Source organism: Pseudophryne corroboree, chromosome 11 (assembly GCF_028390025.1).
Source record: "Pseudophryne corroboree isolate aPseCor3 chromosome 11, aPseCor3.hap2, whole genome shotgun sequence".
Classification (NCBI taxonomy): Eukaryota; Metazoa; Chordata; class Amphibia; order Anura; family Myobatrachidae; genus Pseudophryne; species Pseudophryne corroboree.
In genome coordinates, this window is record NC_086454.1 from 19,047,524 (window position 1) to 19,063,825 (window position 16,302).

A 16,302-nucleotide genomic window follows, 5' to 3' on the forward strand; every position below is an offset into this window, starting at 1 on the left:
GAATACACATGTTAGAGGGAGAGTAACAGGACAAGAAGTGCAGAGTCTATGTATGATCACATGATAAGTCACGTGACCCCGATCATACTCACACGTGGCCTCTGTCACTCCAGCGGATGTCTGGCTGCAGTTACCACTAAGTGTCTGTACAGTGACTGTATATACCCTGCCTGGTGATAGCCCTGTCATATTCCATTGTGTAGCATTAGTCTGTGCTGTGACATTTATGTCTCCTGTCAGAGTGACTTGATAATAGTCCACGTTTACTGATGGTTTTATCCATGAGATTCCGAGAACATTAACCGACATGTAATTGCTGAGTGTGATGTTGGCAGCCAGTCCGGGAACTGAAGGGAAATTAAATCATGTTATCATCATATACAGATCCTTTAGGTCAGTGACCCAAATAATATATTTTATTCTTGCTAAAGTTCAAGAAAATGATCTCATAAATCACTATATAGATCAATATCATTATATAGCTATAAATGGACAGGTCTCACTGATATGTATACATGTTCCTGTCTGCTGTACTCACCTGTGCAGGTAGTTAGTGACACAGGTACAGACTCAGTGACATTATCACCAGCTCTTGTATATACCATGAATGTATACGTTACTCCTGCTGTTAGATTCACTATTGTAGCTGATTCATTTGTCACTATTGTATTATATATCATTGCAGCTGGTGATATGACGTTTGTCTGGATTCTGTAGGTGTATGTAGACTTATACTCAGCGGGTCTACTCCACATCAGGGACACAGTAGAGGAAGTCACATTGCTGGTATTCAGCAAATTCACCGACATTGGATCTATAATGATAAAAGGTTGGCAGGTTCAGCAACAAAGCACAAACTAGGACAATAAAACTATTATTATTAGGAAACATTATGCTATAAAATACATTGTGGCAGAATACATTTTCAGCCGGCTGTGAAAGGATTTTTGTCATTAAGGGGTCATTCCGAGTTGATCGCTCGCTAGCTACTTTTAGCAGCCGTGCAAACGCATAGTCGCAGCCCACGGGGGAGTGTATTTTCGCTTTGCAAGTGTGCGAACGCATGTGCAGCGGAGCGGGACGAAAACGTTTTTTGCAGTTTCTGAGTAGCTCTGGACTTACTCAGCCCTTGCGATCACTTCAGCCTGTCCGGTCCCGGAATTGACGTCAGACACCCGCCCTGCTAACGCTTGGACATGCCTCCGTTTTTCCAAACACTCTCAGAAAATGGTCAGTTGACACCCACAAACGCCTTCTTCCTGTCAATCTTCTTGCGATCGGCTGTGCGAATGGATTCTTCATTAAATCCGTCGCCCAGCAAGGATCTGCTTTGTACCTGTACGACGCGCCTGCGCATTGCGGTGCATACACATGCGCAGTAGTAACCTGTTTGCTGCGCTGCGAAAAATGGTAGCGAGCGATCAACTCGGAATGACCCCCTAAATTCACAAGTAACATTACATCACTAGTGCGGCACCATTACTACAGTACACTACTCTGACAGCTAATTACCAGGATATAATACATCTTATATACACATGTAACATTACATCACTAGTGCGGCACCATTACTACAGTGCACTACTCTGACAGCTAATTACCAGGATATAATACATCTTATATACACATGTAACATTACATCACTAGTGCGGCACCATTACTACAGTACACTACTCTGACAGCTAATTACCAGGATATCATACATCTTATATACACATGTAACATTACATCACTAGTGCAACACCATTACTACAGTACACTACTCTGACAGCTAATTACCAGGATATCATACATCTTATATACACATGTAACATTACATCACTAGTGCAGCACCATTACTACAGTACACTACTCTGACAGCTAATTACCAGGATATAATACATCTTATATACACATGTAACATTACATCACTAGTGCAGCACCATTACTACAGTACACTACTCTGACAGCTAATTACCAGGGATATCATACATGTTATATACACATGTAACATTACATCACTAGTGCAGTACCATTACTACAGTACACTACTCTGACAGCTAATTACCAGGATATCATACATCTTATATACACATGTAACATTACATCACTAGTGCGGCACCATTACTACAGTGCACTACTCTGACAGCTAATTACCAGGATATCATACATCTTATATACACATGTAACATTATATCACTAGTGCAGCACCATTACTACAGTACACTACTCTGACAGCTAATTACCAGGATATCATACATCTTATATACACATGTAACATTACATCACTAGTGCGGCACCATTACTACAGTACACTACTCTGACAGCTAATTACCAGGATATCATACATCTTATATACACATGTAACATTACATCACTAGTGCGGCACCATTACTACAGTGCACTACTCTGACAGCTAATTACCAGGATATCATACATCTTATATACACATGTAACATTACATCACTAGTGCGGCACCATTACTACAGTGCACTACTCTGACAGCTAATTACCAGGATATCATACATCTTATATACACATGTAACATTACAGCACTAGTGCGGCACCATTACTACAGTACACTACTCTGACAGCTAATTACCAGGATATCATACATCTTATATACACATGTAACATTACATCACTAGTGCGGCACCATTACTACAGTGCACTACTCTGACAGCTAATTACCAGGATATCATACATCTTATATACACATGTAACATTACATCACTAGTGCGGCACCATTACTACAGTACACTACTCTGACAGCTAATTACCAGGATATCATACATCTTATATACACATGTAACATTACATCACTAGTGCGGCACCATTACTACAGTGCACTACTCTGACAGCTAATTACCAGGATATCATACATCTTATATACACATGTAACATTACATCACTAGTGCGGCACCATTACTACAGTACACTACTCTGACAGCTAATTACCAGGATATCATACATCTTATATACACATGTAACATTACATCACTAGTGCGGCACCATTACTACAGTACACTACTCTGACAGCTAATTACCAGGATATCATACATCTTATATACACATGTAACATTATATCACTAGTGCGGCACCATTACTACAGTACACTGCTCTGACAGCTAATTACCAGGATATCATACATCTTATATACACATGTAACATTACATCACTAGTGCGGCACCATTACTACAGTGCACTACTCTGACAGCTAATTACCAGGATATCATACATCTTATATACACATGTAACATTACATCACTAGTGTGGCACCATTACTACAGTGCACTACTCTGACAGATAATTACCAGGATATAATACATCTTATATACACATGTAACATTACAGCACTAGTGTGACACCATTACTACAGTACACTACTCTGACAGCTAATTACCAGGATATCATACATCTTATATACACATGTAACATTACATCACTAGTGCGGCAACATTACTACAGTACACTACTCTGACAGCTAATTACCAGGATATCATACATCTTATATACACATGTAACATTACATCACTAGTGCAACACCATTACTACAGTACACTACTCTGACAGCTAATTACCAGGATATCATACATCTTATATACACATGTAACATTACATCACTAGTGCAGCACCATTACTACAGTACACTACTCTGACAGCTAATTACCAGGATATCACACATCTTATATACACATGAAACAGTACATCACTAGTGTGACACCATTACTACAGTACACTACTCTAACAGCTAATTACCAGGATATCATACATCTTATATACACATGTAACATTTCATCACTAGTGCGGCACCATTACTACAGTACACTACTCTGACAGCTAATTACCAGGGATATCATACATCTTATATACACATGTAACATTACATCACTAGTGCAGAATTATTACTACAGTACACTACTCTGACAGCTAATTACCAGGATATCATACATCTTATATACACATGTAACATTACAGCACTAGTGTGACACCATTACTACAGTACACTACTCTGACAGCTAATTACCAGGATATCATACATCTTATATACACATGTAACATTACATCACTAGTGTGGCACCATTACTACAGTACACTACTCTGACAGCTAATTACCAGGGATATCATACATCTTATATACACATGTAACATTACATCACTAGTGTGGCACCATTACTACAGTACACTACTCTGACAGCTAATTACCAGGGATATCATACATCTTATATACACATGTAACATTACATCACTAGTGCAGCACCATTACTACAGTACACTACTCTGACAGCTAATTACCAGGGATCTCATACATCTTATATACACATGTAACATTACATCACTAGTGCAGCACCATTACTACAGTACACTACTCTGACAGCTAATTACCAGGGATATCACACATCTTATATACACATCAGGGCCGGTTCAAGGGCGCAGAGCGCCCCGGGCAGGAAAGGGGCGTGGCCTAATACAGGGGGCGTGGTGAGTCACGCCCCCTGTACATTGAAAGCACCGCTTGAATGCTGAGCGGTGCGCGATGACGTCATCGCGCACCGCACAGCAAAAGGTCCTCTCCACGAAGAGAAACTAGACGCTATGCGTCTAGTTCCCTTCGTGGAGAGGACCTTTGCTGTGCGGTGCGCGATGATGTCATCGCGCACCGCTCAGCAGTTACTCTCCACGAAGGGAAACTAGACGCATAGCGTCTAGTTCCCTTCACAGGAGGCGCCGAGGACGGGGAAGGCAGCGGGCAGCGGAGGCGGACGGGGGACACAGCGGGCAGCAGTATCGGATCTTGCCACGGTGCGGCGCCCTCCGGATGGCGCCAGCGCCCTCCGGAAGGCGGCGCCCCGGGCAAAAGTCCTGCTTGCCCGTGGCAAGAACCGCCACTGATACACATGTAACATTACATCACTACTGCAGCACCATTACTACAGTACACTACTCTGACAGCTAATTACCAGGATATCATACATATTATATACACATGAAACAGTACATCACTAGTGTGACACCATTACTACAGTACACTACTCTAACAGCTAATTACCAGGATATCATACATCTTATATACACATGTAACATTTCATCACTAGTGCGGCACCATTACTACAGTACACTACTCTGACAGCTAATTACCAGGGATATCATACATCTTATATACACATGTAACATTACATCACTAGTGCAGAATTATTACTACAGTACACTACTCTGACAGCTAATTACCAGGATATCATACATCTTATATACACATGTAACATTACAGCACTAGTGTGACACCATTACTACAGTACACTACTCTGACAGCTAATTACCAGGATATCATACATCTTATATACACATGTAACATTACATCACTAGTGTGGCACCATTACTACAGTACACTACTCTGACAGCTAATTACCAGGGATATCATACATCTTATATACACATGTAACATTACATCACTAGTGCGGCACCATTACTACAGTACACTACTCTGACAGCTAATTACCAGGATATCATACATCTTATATACACATGTAACATTACATCACTAGTGCAGCACCATTACTACAGTACACTACTCTGACAGCTAATTACCAGGGATATCACACATCTTATATACACATGTAACATTACATCACTAGTGCAACACCATTACTACAGTACACTACTCTGACAGCTAATTACCAGGATATCATACATATTATATACACATGAAACAGTACATCACTAGTGTGACACCATTACTACAGTACACTACTCTGACAGCTAATTACCAGGGATATCATACATCTTATATACACATGTAACATTACATCACTAGTGCGGCACCATTACTACAGTACACTACTCTGACAGCTAATTACCAGGGATATCATACATCTTATATACACATGTAACATTACATCACTAGTGCGGCACCATTACTACAGTACACTACTCTGACAGCTAATTACCAGGATATCATACATCTTATATACACATGTAACATTACATCACTAGTGCAGCACCATTACTACAGTACACTACTCTGACAGCTAATTACCAGGGATATCACACATCTTATATACACATGTAACAGTACATCACTAGTGTGGCACCATTACTACAGTACACTACTCTGACAGCTAATTACCAGGATATAATACATCTTATATACACATGTAACATTACATCACTAGTGCTGCACCATTACTACAGTACACTACTCTGACAGCTAATTACCAGGGATATCACACATCTTATATTCACATGTAACATGACATCACTACTGCAGTACCATTACTACAGTACACTACTCTGACAGCTAATTACCAGGGATATCACACATCTTATATACACATGTAACAGTACATCACTAGTGCAGTACCATTACTACAGTACACTACTCTGACAGCTAATTACCAGGGATATCACACATCTTATATACACATGTAACAGTACATCACTAGTGCAACACCATTACTACAGTACACTACTCTGACAGCTAATTACCAGGGATATCACACATCTTATATACACATGTAACATTACATCACTAGTGCAGCACCATTACTACAGTACACTACTCTGACAGCTAATTACCAGGGATATCATACATCTTATATACACATGTAACATTACATCACTAGTGCAGCACCATTACTACAGTGCACTACTCTGACAGCTAATTACCAGGTATATAATACATCTTATATACACATGTAACATTACATCACTAGTGCGGCACCATTACTACAGTACACTACTCTGACAGCTAATTACCAAAGATATCATACATCTTATATACACATGTAACATTACAGCACTAGTGCGGCACCATTACTACAGTACACTACTCTGACAGCTAATTACCAGGGATATCATACATCTTATATACACATGTAACATTACATCACAAGTGCGGCACCATTACTACAGTGCACTACTTTGACAGCTGATTACCAGGATATCAGATATCTTATATACACATGTAACATTATATCACTAGTGCAACACCATTACTACAGCACACTGCTCTGACAGCTAATTACCAGGGATATCATACATCTTATATACACATGTAATATTACATCACTAGTGCAGCATTATTACTACAGTACACTACTCTGACAGCTAATTACCAGGTATATAATACATCTTATATACACATGTAACATTACATCACTAGTGCGGCACCATTACTACAGTACACTACTCTGACAGCTAAATACCAGGGATATTATACATCTTATATACACATGTAACATTACATCACTAGTGCAACACCATTACTACAGTACACTACTCTGACAGCTAATTACCAGGTATATAATACATCTTATATACACATGTAACATTACATCACTAGTGCGGCACCATTACTATAGTACACTACTCTGACAGCTAATTACCAAAGATATCATACATCTTATATACACATGTAACATTACAGCACTAGTGCGGCACCATTACTACAGTACACTACTCTGACAGCTAATTACCAGGGATATCATACATCTTATATACACATGTAACATTACATCACTAGTGCGGCACCATTACTACAGTGCACTACTTTGACAGCTGATTACCAGGATATCAGATATCTTATATACACATGTAACATTATATCACTAGTGCAACACCATTACTACAGCACACTGCTCTGACAGCTAATTACCAGGGATATCATACATCTTATATACACATGTAACATTACATCACTAGTGCAGCATTATTACTACAGTACACTACTCTGACAGCTAAATACCAGGGATATTATACATCTTATATACACATGTAACATTACATCACTAGTGCAACACCATTACTACAGTACACTACTCTGACAGCTAAATACCAGGGATATTATACATCTTATATACACATGTAACATTACATCACTAGTGCAACACCATTACTACAGTATACTACTCTGACAGCTAATTACCAGGTATATAATACATCTTATATACACATGTAACATTACATCACTAGTGCGGCACCATTACTACAGTACACTACTCTGACAGCTAATTACCAGGGATATCACACATCTTATATACACATGTAACATTACAGCACTAGTGCAACACCATTACTACAGTACACTACTCTGACAGCTAATTACCAGGGATATCACACATCTTATATACACATGTAACATTACAGCACTAGTGCAACACCATTACTACAGTACACTACTCTGACAGCTAATTACCAGGGATATCACACATCTTATATACACATGTAACATTACAGCACTAGTGCGGCACCATTACTGCAGTACACTACTCTGACAGCTAATTACCAGGGATATCATACATCTTATATACACATATAACATTACATCACTAGTGTGATACCATTACTACAGTACACTACTCTGACAGCTAATTACCAGGGATATCACACATCTTATATACACATGTAACATTACATCACTAGTGCAGCACCATTACTACAGTACACTACTCTGACAGCTAATTACCAGGATATCATACATCTTATATACACATGTAACATTACATCACTAGTGCAACACCATTACTACAGTACACTACTCTGACAGCTAATTACCAGGATATCATACATCTTATATACACATGTAACATTACATCACTAGTGCAACACCATTACTACAGTACACTACTCTGACAGCTAATTACCAGGGATATCACACATCTTATATACACATGTAACATTACATCACTAGTGCGGCACCATTACTACAGTACACTACTCTGACAGCTAATTACCAGGATATCATACATCTTATATACACATGTAACATTATATCACTAGTGCGGCACCATTACTACAGTACACTACTCTGACAGCTAATTACCAGGATATCATACATCTTATATACACATGTAACATTACATCACTAGTGCGGCACCATTACTACAGTACACTACTCTGACAGCTAATTACCAGGATATCATACATCTTATATACACATGTAACATTATATCACTAGTGCGGCACCATTACTACAGTACACTACTCTGACAGCTAATTACCAGGATATCATACATCTTATATACACATGTAACATTACATCACTAGTGCGGCACCATTACTACAGTACACTACTCTGACAGCTAATTACCAGAATATCATACATCTTATATACACATGTAACATTACATCACTAGTGCAGCACCATTACTACAGTACACTACTCTGACAGCTAATTACCAGGATATCATACATCTTATATACACATGTAACATTATATCACTAGTGCAGCACCATTACTACAGTACACTACTTTGACAGATAATTACCAGGGATATCATACATCTTCTATATACATGTAACATTACATCACTAGTGCTGCACCATTACTACAGTACACTACTCTGACAGCTAATTACCAGGATATCATACATCTTATATACACATGTAACATTACATCACTAGTGCAACACCATTACTACAGTACACTACTCTGACAGCTAATTACCAGGGATATCATACATCTTATATACACATGTAACATTATATCACTAGTGCGGCACCATTACTACAGTACACTACTCTGACAGCTAATTACCAGGGATATCATACATCTTATATACACATGTAACATTACATCACTAGTGCGGCACCATTACTACAGTACACTACTCTGACAGCTAATTACCAGGATATCATACATCTTATATACACATGTAACATTACATCACTAGTGCAACACCATTACTACAGTACACTACTCTGACAGCTAATTACCAGGATATCATACATCTTATATACACATGTAACATTACATCACTAGTGCACACCATTACTACAGTGCACTACTCTGGCAGCTAATTACCAGGGATATCTTACATCTTATATACACATGTAACATTACATCACTAGTGCAGCACCATTACTACAGTACACTACTCTGACAGCTAATTACCAGGGATATCATACATCTTATACACATGTAACATTACATCACTAGTGCGGCACCATTACTACAGTACACTACTCTGACAGCTAATTACCAGGATATCATACATCTTATATACGCATGTAACATTACATCACTAGTGCGGCACCATTACTACAGTACACTACTCTGACAGCTAATTACCAGGATATCATACATCTAAACATCCTAGTGACATTTGGTGGACCCGTTCATTCCAAGTAAAGCATTCGTTGCCTCTAAAACCAATAAATAAAGACACGGAGACTTGAATTTGGCAGAAAAATTGCTAGCTATTTATTTGACCCTAACCATAGCAAACCTGTAAATGAAAACTTTGTTAAGATGCCGATACAGCAGGCATATGGTGGCAGCAAAAAGAACGGCTCTACTAACCTAAATTAACCGTAAAATACTAAAAATTCGAAACCATCCTAATTTTACTACAACTATCAAAAACCGGTAATAGGTGACAACTCCACCCCCACAGTGACTACCCACCGCTCCTGGGTGCCCTGCCGCTGCCTTCCCGGACGGGTGGTCATGCGGCCAATAAGTCGATGGAGGTGAGTGCACCTAAACCAAATCAAACTGTAAATCACTACAGCTTACCATACAACCACCAACTGCCGTTCTTTTCCGCCAATAAATAGCCAACGATAAAACCAGCCAACAATTTAATGCCAAGGCACTCCGTGCCAGAAACCTTTACCAACAGGGCGGGAGGGCGGGAAGGCAATTTCACCAACAAGAGAGAGACAAGATGTCTGTCCTTCCCTATATATACTAACCCTCCCCTTTCCCAAAGGGCTGTACTTTCCTTCCAGCTAGGTCCACCCCTCACAAGATGTTTAACTCATTCCTTTCCTATGCTGTCAATTCTCTCTCCTAAACATCCTAGTGACATTTGGTGGACCCGTTCATTCCAAGTAAAGCATTCGTTACCTCTAAAACCAATAAATAAAGACACGGAGACTTGAATTTGGCAGAAAAATTGCTAGCTATTTATTTGACCCTAACCATAGCAAACCTGTAAATGAAAACTTTGTTAAGATGCCGATACAGCCGGCATATGGTGGCAGAAAAAAGAACGGCTCTACTAACCTAAATTAACCGTAAAATACTAAAAATTCGAAACCATCCTAATTTTACTACAACTATCAAAAACCGGTAATAGGTGACAACTCCACCCCCACAGTGACTACCCACCGCTCCTGGGTGCCCTGCCGCTGCCTTCCCGGACGGGTGGTCAAGCGGCCAATAAGTCGATGGAGGTGAGTGCACCTAAACCAAATCAAACTGTAAATCACTACAGCTTACCATACAACCACCAACTGCCGTTCTTTTCCGCCAACAGCGAAAGACTCCTTCCCAGAGTCTTCGCACCGCCACCATAACCTCACCCTAACTCCAGCAACACTAGGAACAGATCCTCCAGGAAAAAACATCATCCCCTCATTGGATAGATGCACCCCATCAGGCCGAAAAAGGTGACTTGTCTCTGAACCGCATCCTAGGGTGGCGAACCACTTGGCCTCCGTGGGACAACCCACTTCGCCACCGCCCCATTCACCTTTTGCCTGGCCTCCTCAATTTCGCGACCGTCCGTCACACCTTGCCAACTCAACCTTGGCACCATCAAGAAGAACACCAATATATACAAGTGGTCCATTCCCCTTCTGCGTGGCCTCCTCAATTTCGCGACCGTCCGCCACACCTTGCCAACTCAACCTTGGCACCATCAAGGAGAACACCAATATACAACTGGTCCACTGCTGCGGCCAAAATTGCCAGATCCTGTATCATGGCCCACCGCATCTCCAAAGAAGTCCTCTTCCCCAGGTCGTTGCCACCTCAATGGACAACCAACACCCTAGGGCTAACATGCTTGCTGGCCTGACTCACTAGTCTACTTCTCCACTCCGTCCACATCATCCCTTGCCAACCAAGCCAACTAACTTCTCGAGCCCTAGGAAACATCTGTGCCCCCTGCGAGGCCAAAACTGGGCGGCCCAATACACATAAGAGTGGCCAACCACCAAAATAGGCAAGTCATCTTCCAACCAACCTGAAGAGGAGGAAAAGGGGGTAAAAGTGGTTACTAATCATCTATACCATTGTTTAATTTACTGTATTAACCTGAAGGATCTGCCAAAAAGAAACATTTTGCTGTCGTATATTGCAGCAGTCTCGGCCTAGCCGATCTGCACGAGCAATCAGCCAATTTGAAGCCTAACATGAACACACAAATGGGAAAGATGAAAATAACAAACAAAAAGGGGGGGGGGGAGGGAAGGGGTAAAACATGTAATAACTCAGCTGGAGGTGAAAGCATAAAGACCTGCTGAGGGACTCTGATTAAAAAACAGATTAGCCGAATTGTGGATTAGAATTCAGTCCGTCAAGTCAGGCAAAAAATTGCAAAATAACTCCAGACCCCCGCTGCCGGCTCATGCCAGCAACGGCGAGTAGCTAATCCCTGAGTAGGATAAAAAGGGGAAGACAAACAAACGCACAACACCATAACGTACTGAACTGTACTAACATGATTAAACGACTGGAATTGACACACAAGTACGCGCGAGCTAACATCTCATGCAACGGGGCGCATATACTGTCTGTAACTTGACGACTTCCATCGCCCCACCGCCTGGATCTCAGCCATGTAAAATCCCGTCGCCGCAGCCAACGTCGCAGCCCCTATGCGGAAGGAATGCGTCCCGAACGCAGCGGGTGGAAGGCCCAAGCTTGCAAGACAGCGACCCAGCATCCCATGAAATAGATACTCCGTCACCGGCAGCCCGTCATAGTGCAGCGGCTATGACCCCCGACCGTCGGGTCGTACTACCTCATATTGCACTGCCAACCTCACTGGGCAAATGCTCTCCTCAAGAGCCGGAACCAAGGTGACCCATTGACCTCTCCCCACTTGGTCCGTCTTAGAGCGCCGCAATCTGCAAAGCAAGGACTTCTCACCCACCACCACGTCCCCGACCAGCATGCGCGAATCCCCTCGCTTAGAAGGCGCTACCAGTTCCGAAACCCTAAAAGCCCCGTGGTAAGCCATTGAGCACGCCAAAATGAAGAACAACCGCAATTCGAAACATGGACGACGCGACACCTGTAACCGCCCTGATGACATCCAGCAACAAGGCCGCCTCAATGGGCATCCTCCTGTCAGGCGGCGTCTGCGCGACTCGCGCCCATCCTTTCATTGCCTTCAACAGAATCCCGCTCTTAGCCACGTCGGGGACGCCCTTTATTCTGCTAAAAACGAAATCCTGGCTAAGTACCGGGATACCACCGCTCTGGACCTACCCGAAACATACAGCTGCCAAATAAAAGAAAACATCCTCCGATGCCCGCTCTTACCTTGCTGAATTCGTCCTTAAACAAACTCCTCCTACTCGCTCCAAGCTTGCGGCTTAAGCGTGGCTGGCGCGACTGACCGCAACGCAAGACCCTCCAATCCGTCCCGATCACCTCCCAACATAACCGGGAAACTGAACACCATGTTCGTCGGCCTCCGGTGCCAACCAACAAACACTTTCCCACTGCCCTCGTGACAGAGCGTTGGAAATTCCGTTATCCAGCCCAGGCACATGCTGCGCGCGGAACCACCCGTTCCGACGTAGGCCTGCCAACGGCAAATGCCCCAGCACCCACAGAAACTACCAGCGACTTCGCCTCTGATTATTTATCGCATGCGCCACTGCCGGATTGTCACATCTAACCAAGATGCTGCGATGAGCCAGCCGATCGCCCCATACCTCCAGCGCCACGATAATGGGGAAAAGCTCCAGCAGCAAAGGTCCTTCGTTAAACCTTCTCGATGTCATTCCGCCGGCCACGGAGGCCGCGCACCAAAATCCCTCCAGATAGTAATCGAATCCAGAGGCACACGTTGCATTGGTGAACAGCTGCAACCTAGCGCTGCCTACTATAGGGGCCTGCCATAAACACGCCCCGTTGAAGTCCTCCAGGCACGAGGCCCATACGGCCAAATCCCTCTTAATCTCTGAGTACAAATGCACGAAACGGGTGGTCTGGCACACCCCGCAGTAGCCTTTTCTAACTTCCGGCAGAAAACCCTCGCCCATCGGGATTACGCGACAAGCGAGTTCACCATGCCCAGCAAGGACTGCGCCTGCCGCAGTGTGACCTAACGCGACCCCTCAAACCAGCAACTAGCGTCGCGGAGCTTCACCCCTTGCTCCGAGGCTGCCGACACGATCCTGCCACTGTGTCAATCTCTATCTCCAAAAAAGGACAAACAGGAGGCCGGGCCCTCTGTTTTATCCTCGGCCACAGGAACGCCGAAGTTGAAAAACCGCGCTCGGATGCTGACGAGCAAGTCACCGCACTGTAAGGAATATGCCGACCCGCGCACCGTAAGTCATCGAGGTAATGGGCAACCCCCTGACCCCCCGACGACGACTGCACGCACCAATGTAAAACGTACTAAACCGCTCGAAAATTGAGCATGAAACGAAACAACCATCGGCAGACCTTTGTCAATGCAATACTCCGCCCCAATCCGGCAACCCATAAAACGGAGGTTCCACTGGGCCCGCACCGCACCTCGCTCGCAACAGGCAAGCGAAACCAAACGAACACCGGAAACAAAAATCTTGCATCCGCCCTATTTGGATACCAATCCAACCACCGGCCCATCGTCTCCAAATTAATCTGCGTTGGAGCTCTGCGGAGCGCTCCCGCCCTAGGCCTGTCTCGGGTAATTTTGCTTACCCCAGGCCCCCTGACGCCTGCCCTTGAAACAAGAGGAGGCTGGGTGGGATCCGCCACATTGCAAGCACGAGTGGCGAAAAACGACGCTGCTTGCCGAGGGAATAGGCCGCGTTGTTAAACGCGAAACATTTCCTAGATGCGGCGTCTTGCCCCCCTGCACGGCGTCCGACCTACCTGGCTTGGCCGAACCGCCGTCTGCGCCGGACCCCAGGGCAGGCGACCCTGCGCGGTGCCCGTCCGCCTCCGCGTTCCGTGGCTCCTTAGCCTGTTGCGAAGCCCGAGTGACCTTGAGCCAGACTTCCACGTCCTTACACCCAAAGTCCATGACTTGCAACCCGTCCTGCTTCTCCCTGAATTCCTGGACATATCGACGCCACTCGGAGCCCGAAGATGTGCGCTGCATGCCGTGTATGAGATGCAGGTACCGAACTATGTTCATGCGCTCGTCCGGTCTATCCTCCAGGTAACAAGCCGCGAAGACCCCGCTGCCCTTCTTTGCAGCCGCCGCCCTATACTCCCTCCTCGCATCCTTTGCCAAAACAAACACAAACAACAAAATCCCCGTAAATCTTCCTACGGCAGCTATCCCTCAGCCCACGCATAACTGCCGTGTAGTCGCAGCGAACCCCCGGGGAAATCACGGCGTTTCTTAGCCCTGCGAGCTTCCTCGCTCAGCCGTCTGCGCATCCTCCGCCTCTTCTGCCGTCCCGCCGCCCTCTTGGCGAATTTCGTCGCCCGCTTCTTCGCCCCAGTCGTACTACTAACGTCAGACGCCGGCGACGACAGAGAAGCCGAAGAGGAGGAAGAAGCAGAACTACGAGGACTAGAGCTCGTGTAGGAGTCCGATACCGACCGTACCACCTCACCTGATATCGCCGACTGCCCCGACACGGTATCCTTCGGCGTGGCAAAACCGACGTCGTCTTCTTCGGACTCCGCCATCTCCACTTCACCGCGATCCCCTGCAGCAGAGAAAGGAGCGAAGGACCCAGAAGGCACTCACGGCGTATGCCGAGCAACTCGTGAGGAGGGCGTCTCTGCCGCGCATCCCTGCCGCGCATCCCTGCCGCGCATCCCTGCCTGACCCGTCCGGGACAATGATCCAGGTCCACGTCGCCCACCCAGAGCTCCCTGCAGGCGGGGGCAACCCGCTGCGCCGCCCGCACACCGGACGCACCTGCCACTGCCGGCGTGCTAGAGCTTGCAGCTACCCCCGGGGAGGCAGCCGCGGCCAGCGGCCCCAAGGCCGCCACCACCGTGGCCAATGCCGACGCCAGCGTTCCGGAGGGTCCTGATCGCCCCAAAAAACCCGGCGCCGGATACCGAGGGTACCCCAGCCGGGGCCCGCGCGCGCCTACCCGCAGGACGCCCGACAAACGGAACCTGGGACCCCGACGCCTGCCGTCCCGTCTGCCTTGGCGGGGAAAAGGGGTGCGCCCCTGAACGATGGCGAACCCATCCCCCCCAAAACTTCGCCTCTATCGGAGGGCTGGCAGTAGGTGCCCTCGCTTCCTGAAGCTACGCTCGCCCCCTCCCCCCGCAAACCGGAGCCACTCCGCCCGCTGGGAGGGAGCTGCGGCGAGACCGGTTAGCGGCCGCAGCAGCCCTGCGGCCACTAACCCATTCCCTGTCCCCCCACAAGCCGCTGGATTCCTGCTCTAGGGGAGTGCCCT

At 45.0% G+C, this 16,302-nt stretch overlaps 1 protein-coding gene across 1 annotated transcript in view; it reads right to left on the reverse strand.

Annotated features, from left to right (window-relative positions):
* Window positions 1-16,302, reverse strand: part of LOC134968623 (mucin-19-like) — a 517,580-nt gene that overhangs the window by 240,187 nt on the left and 261,091 nt on the right. The window contains exons 37-38 of the mRNA XM_063944156.1: window positions 539-814; window positions 93-347 (exon numbers count right to left, since the gene is read on the reverse strand). Of these exons, the coding sequence (XP_063800226.1) occupies window positions 93-347; window positions 539-814 (531 nt within the window). The remainder of the gene's footprint in view (window positions 1-92; window positions 348-538; window positions 815-16,302) is intronic.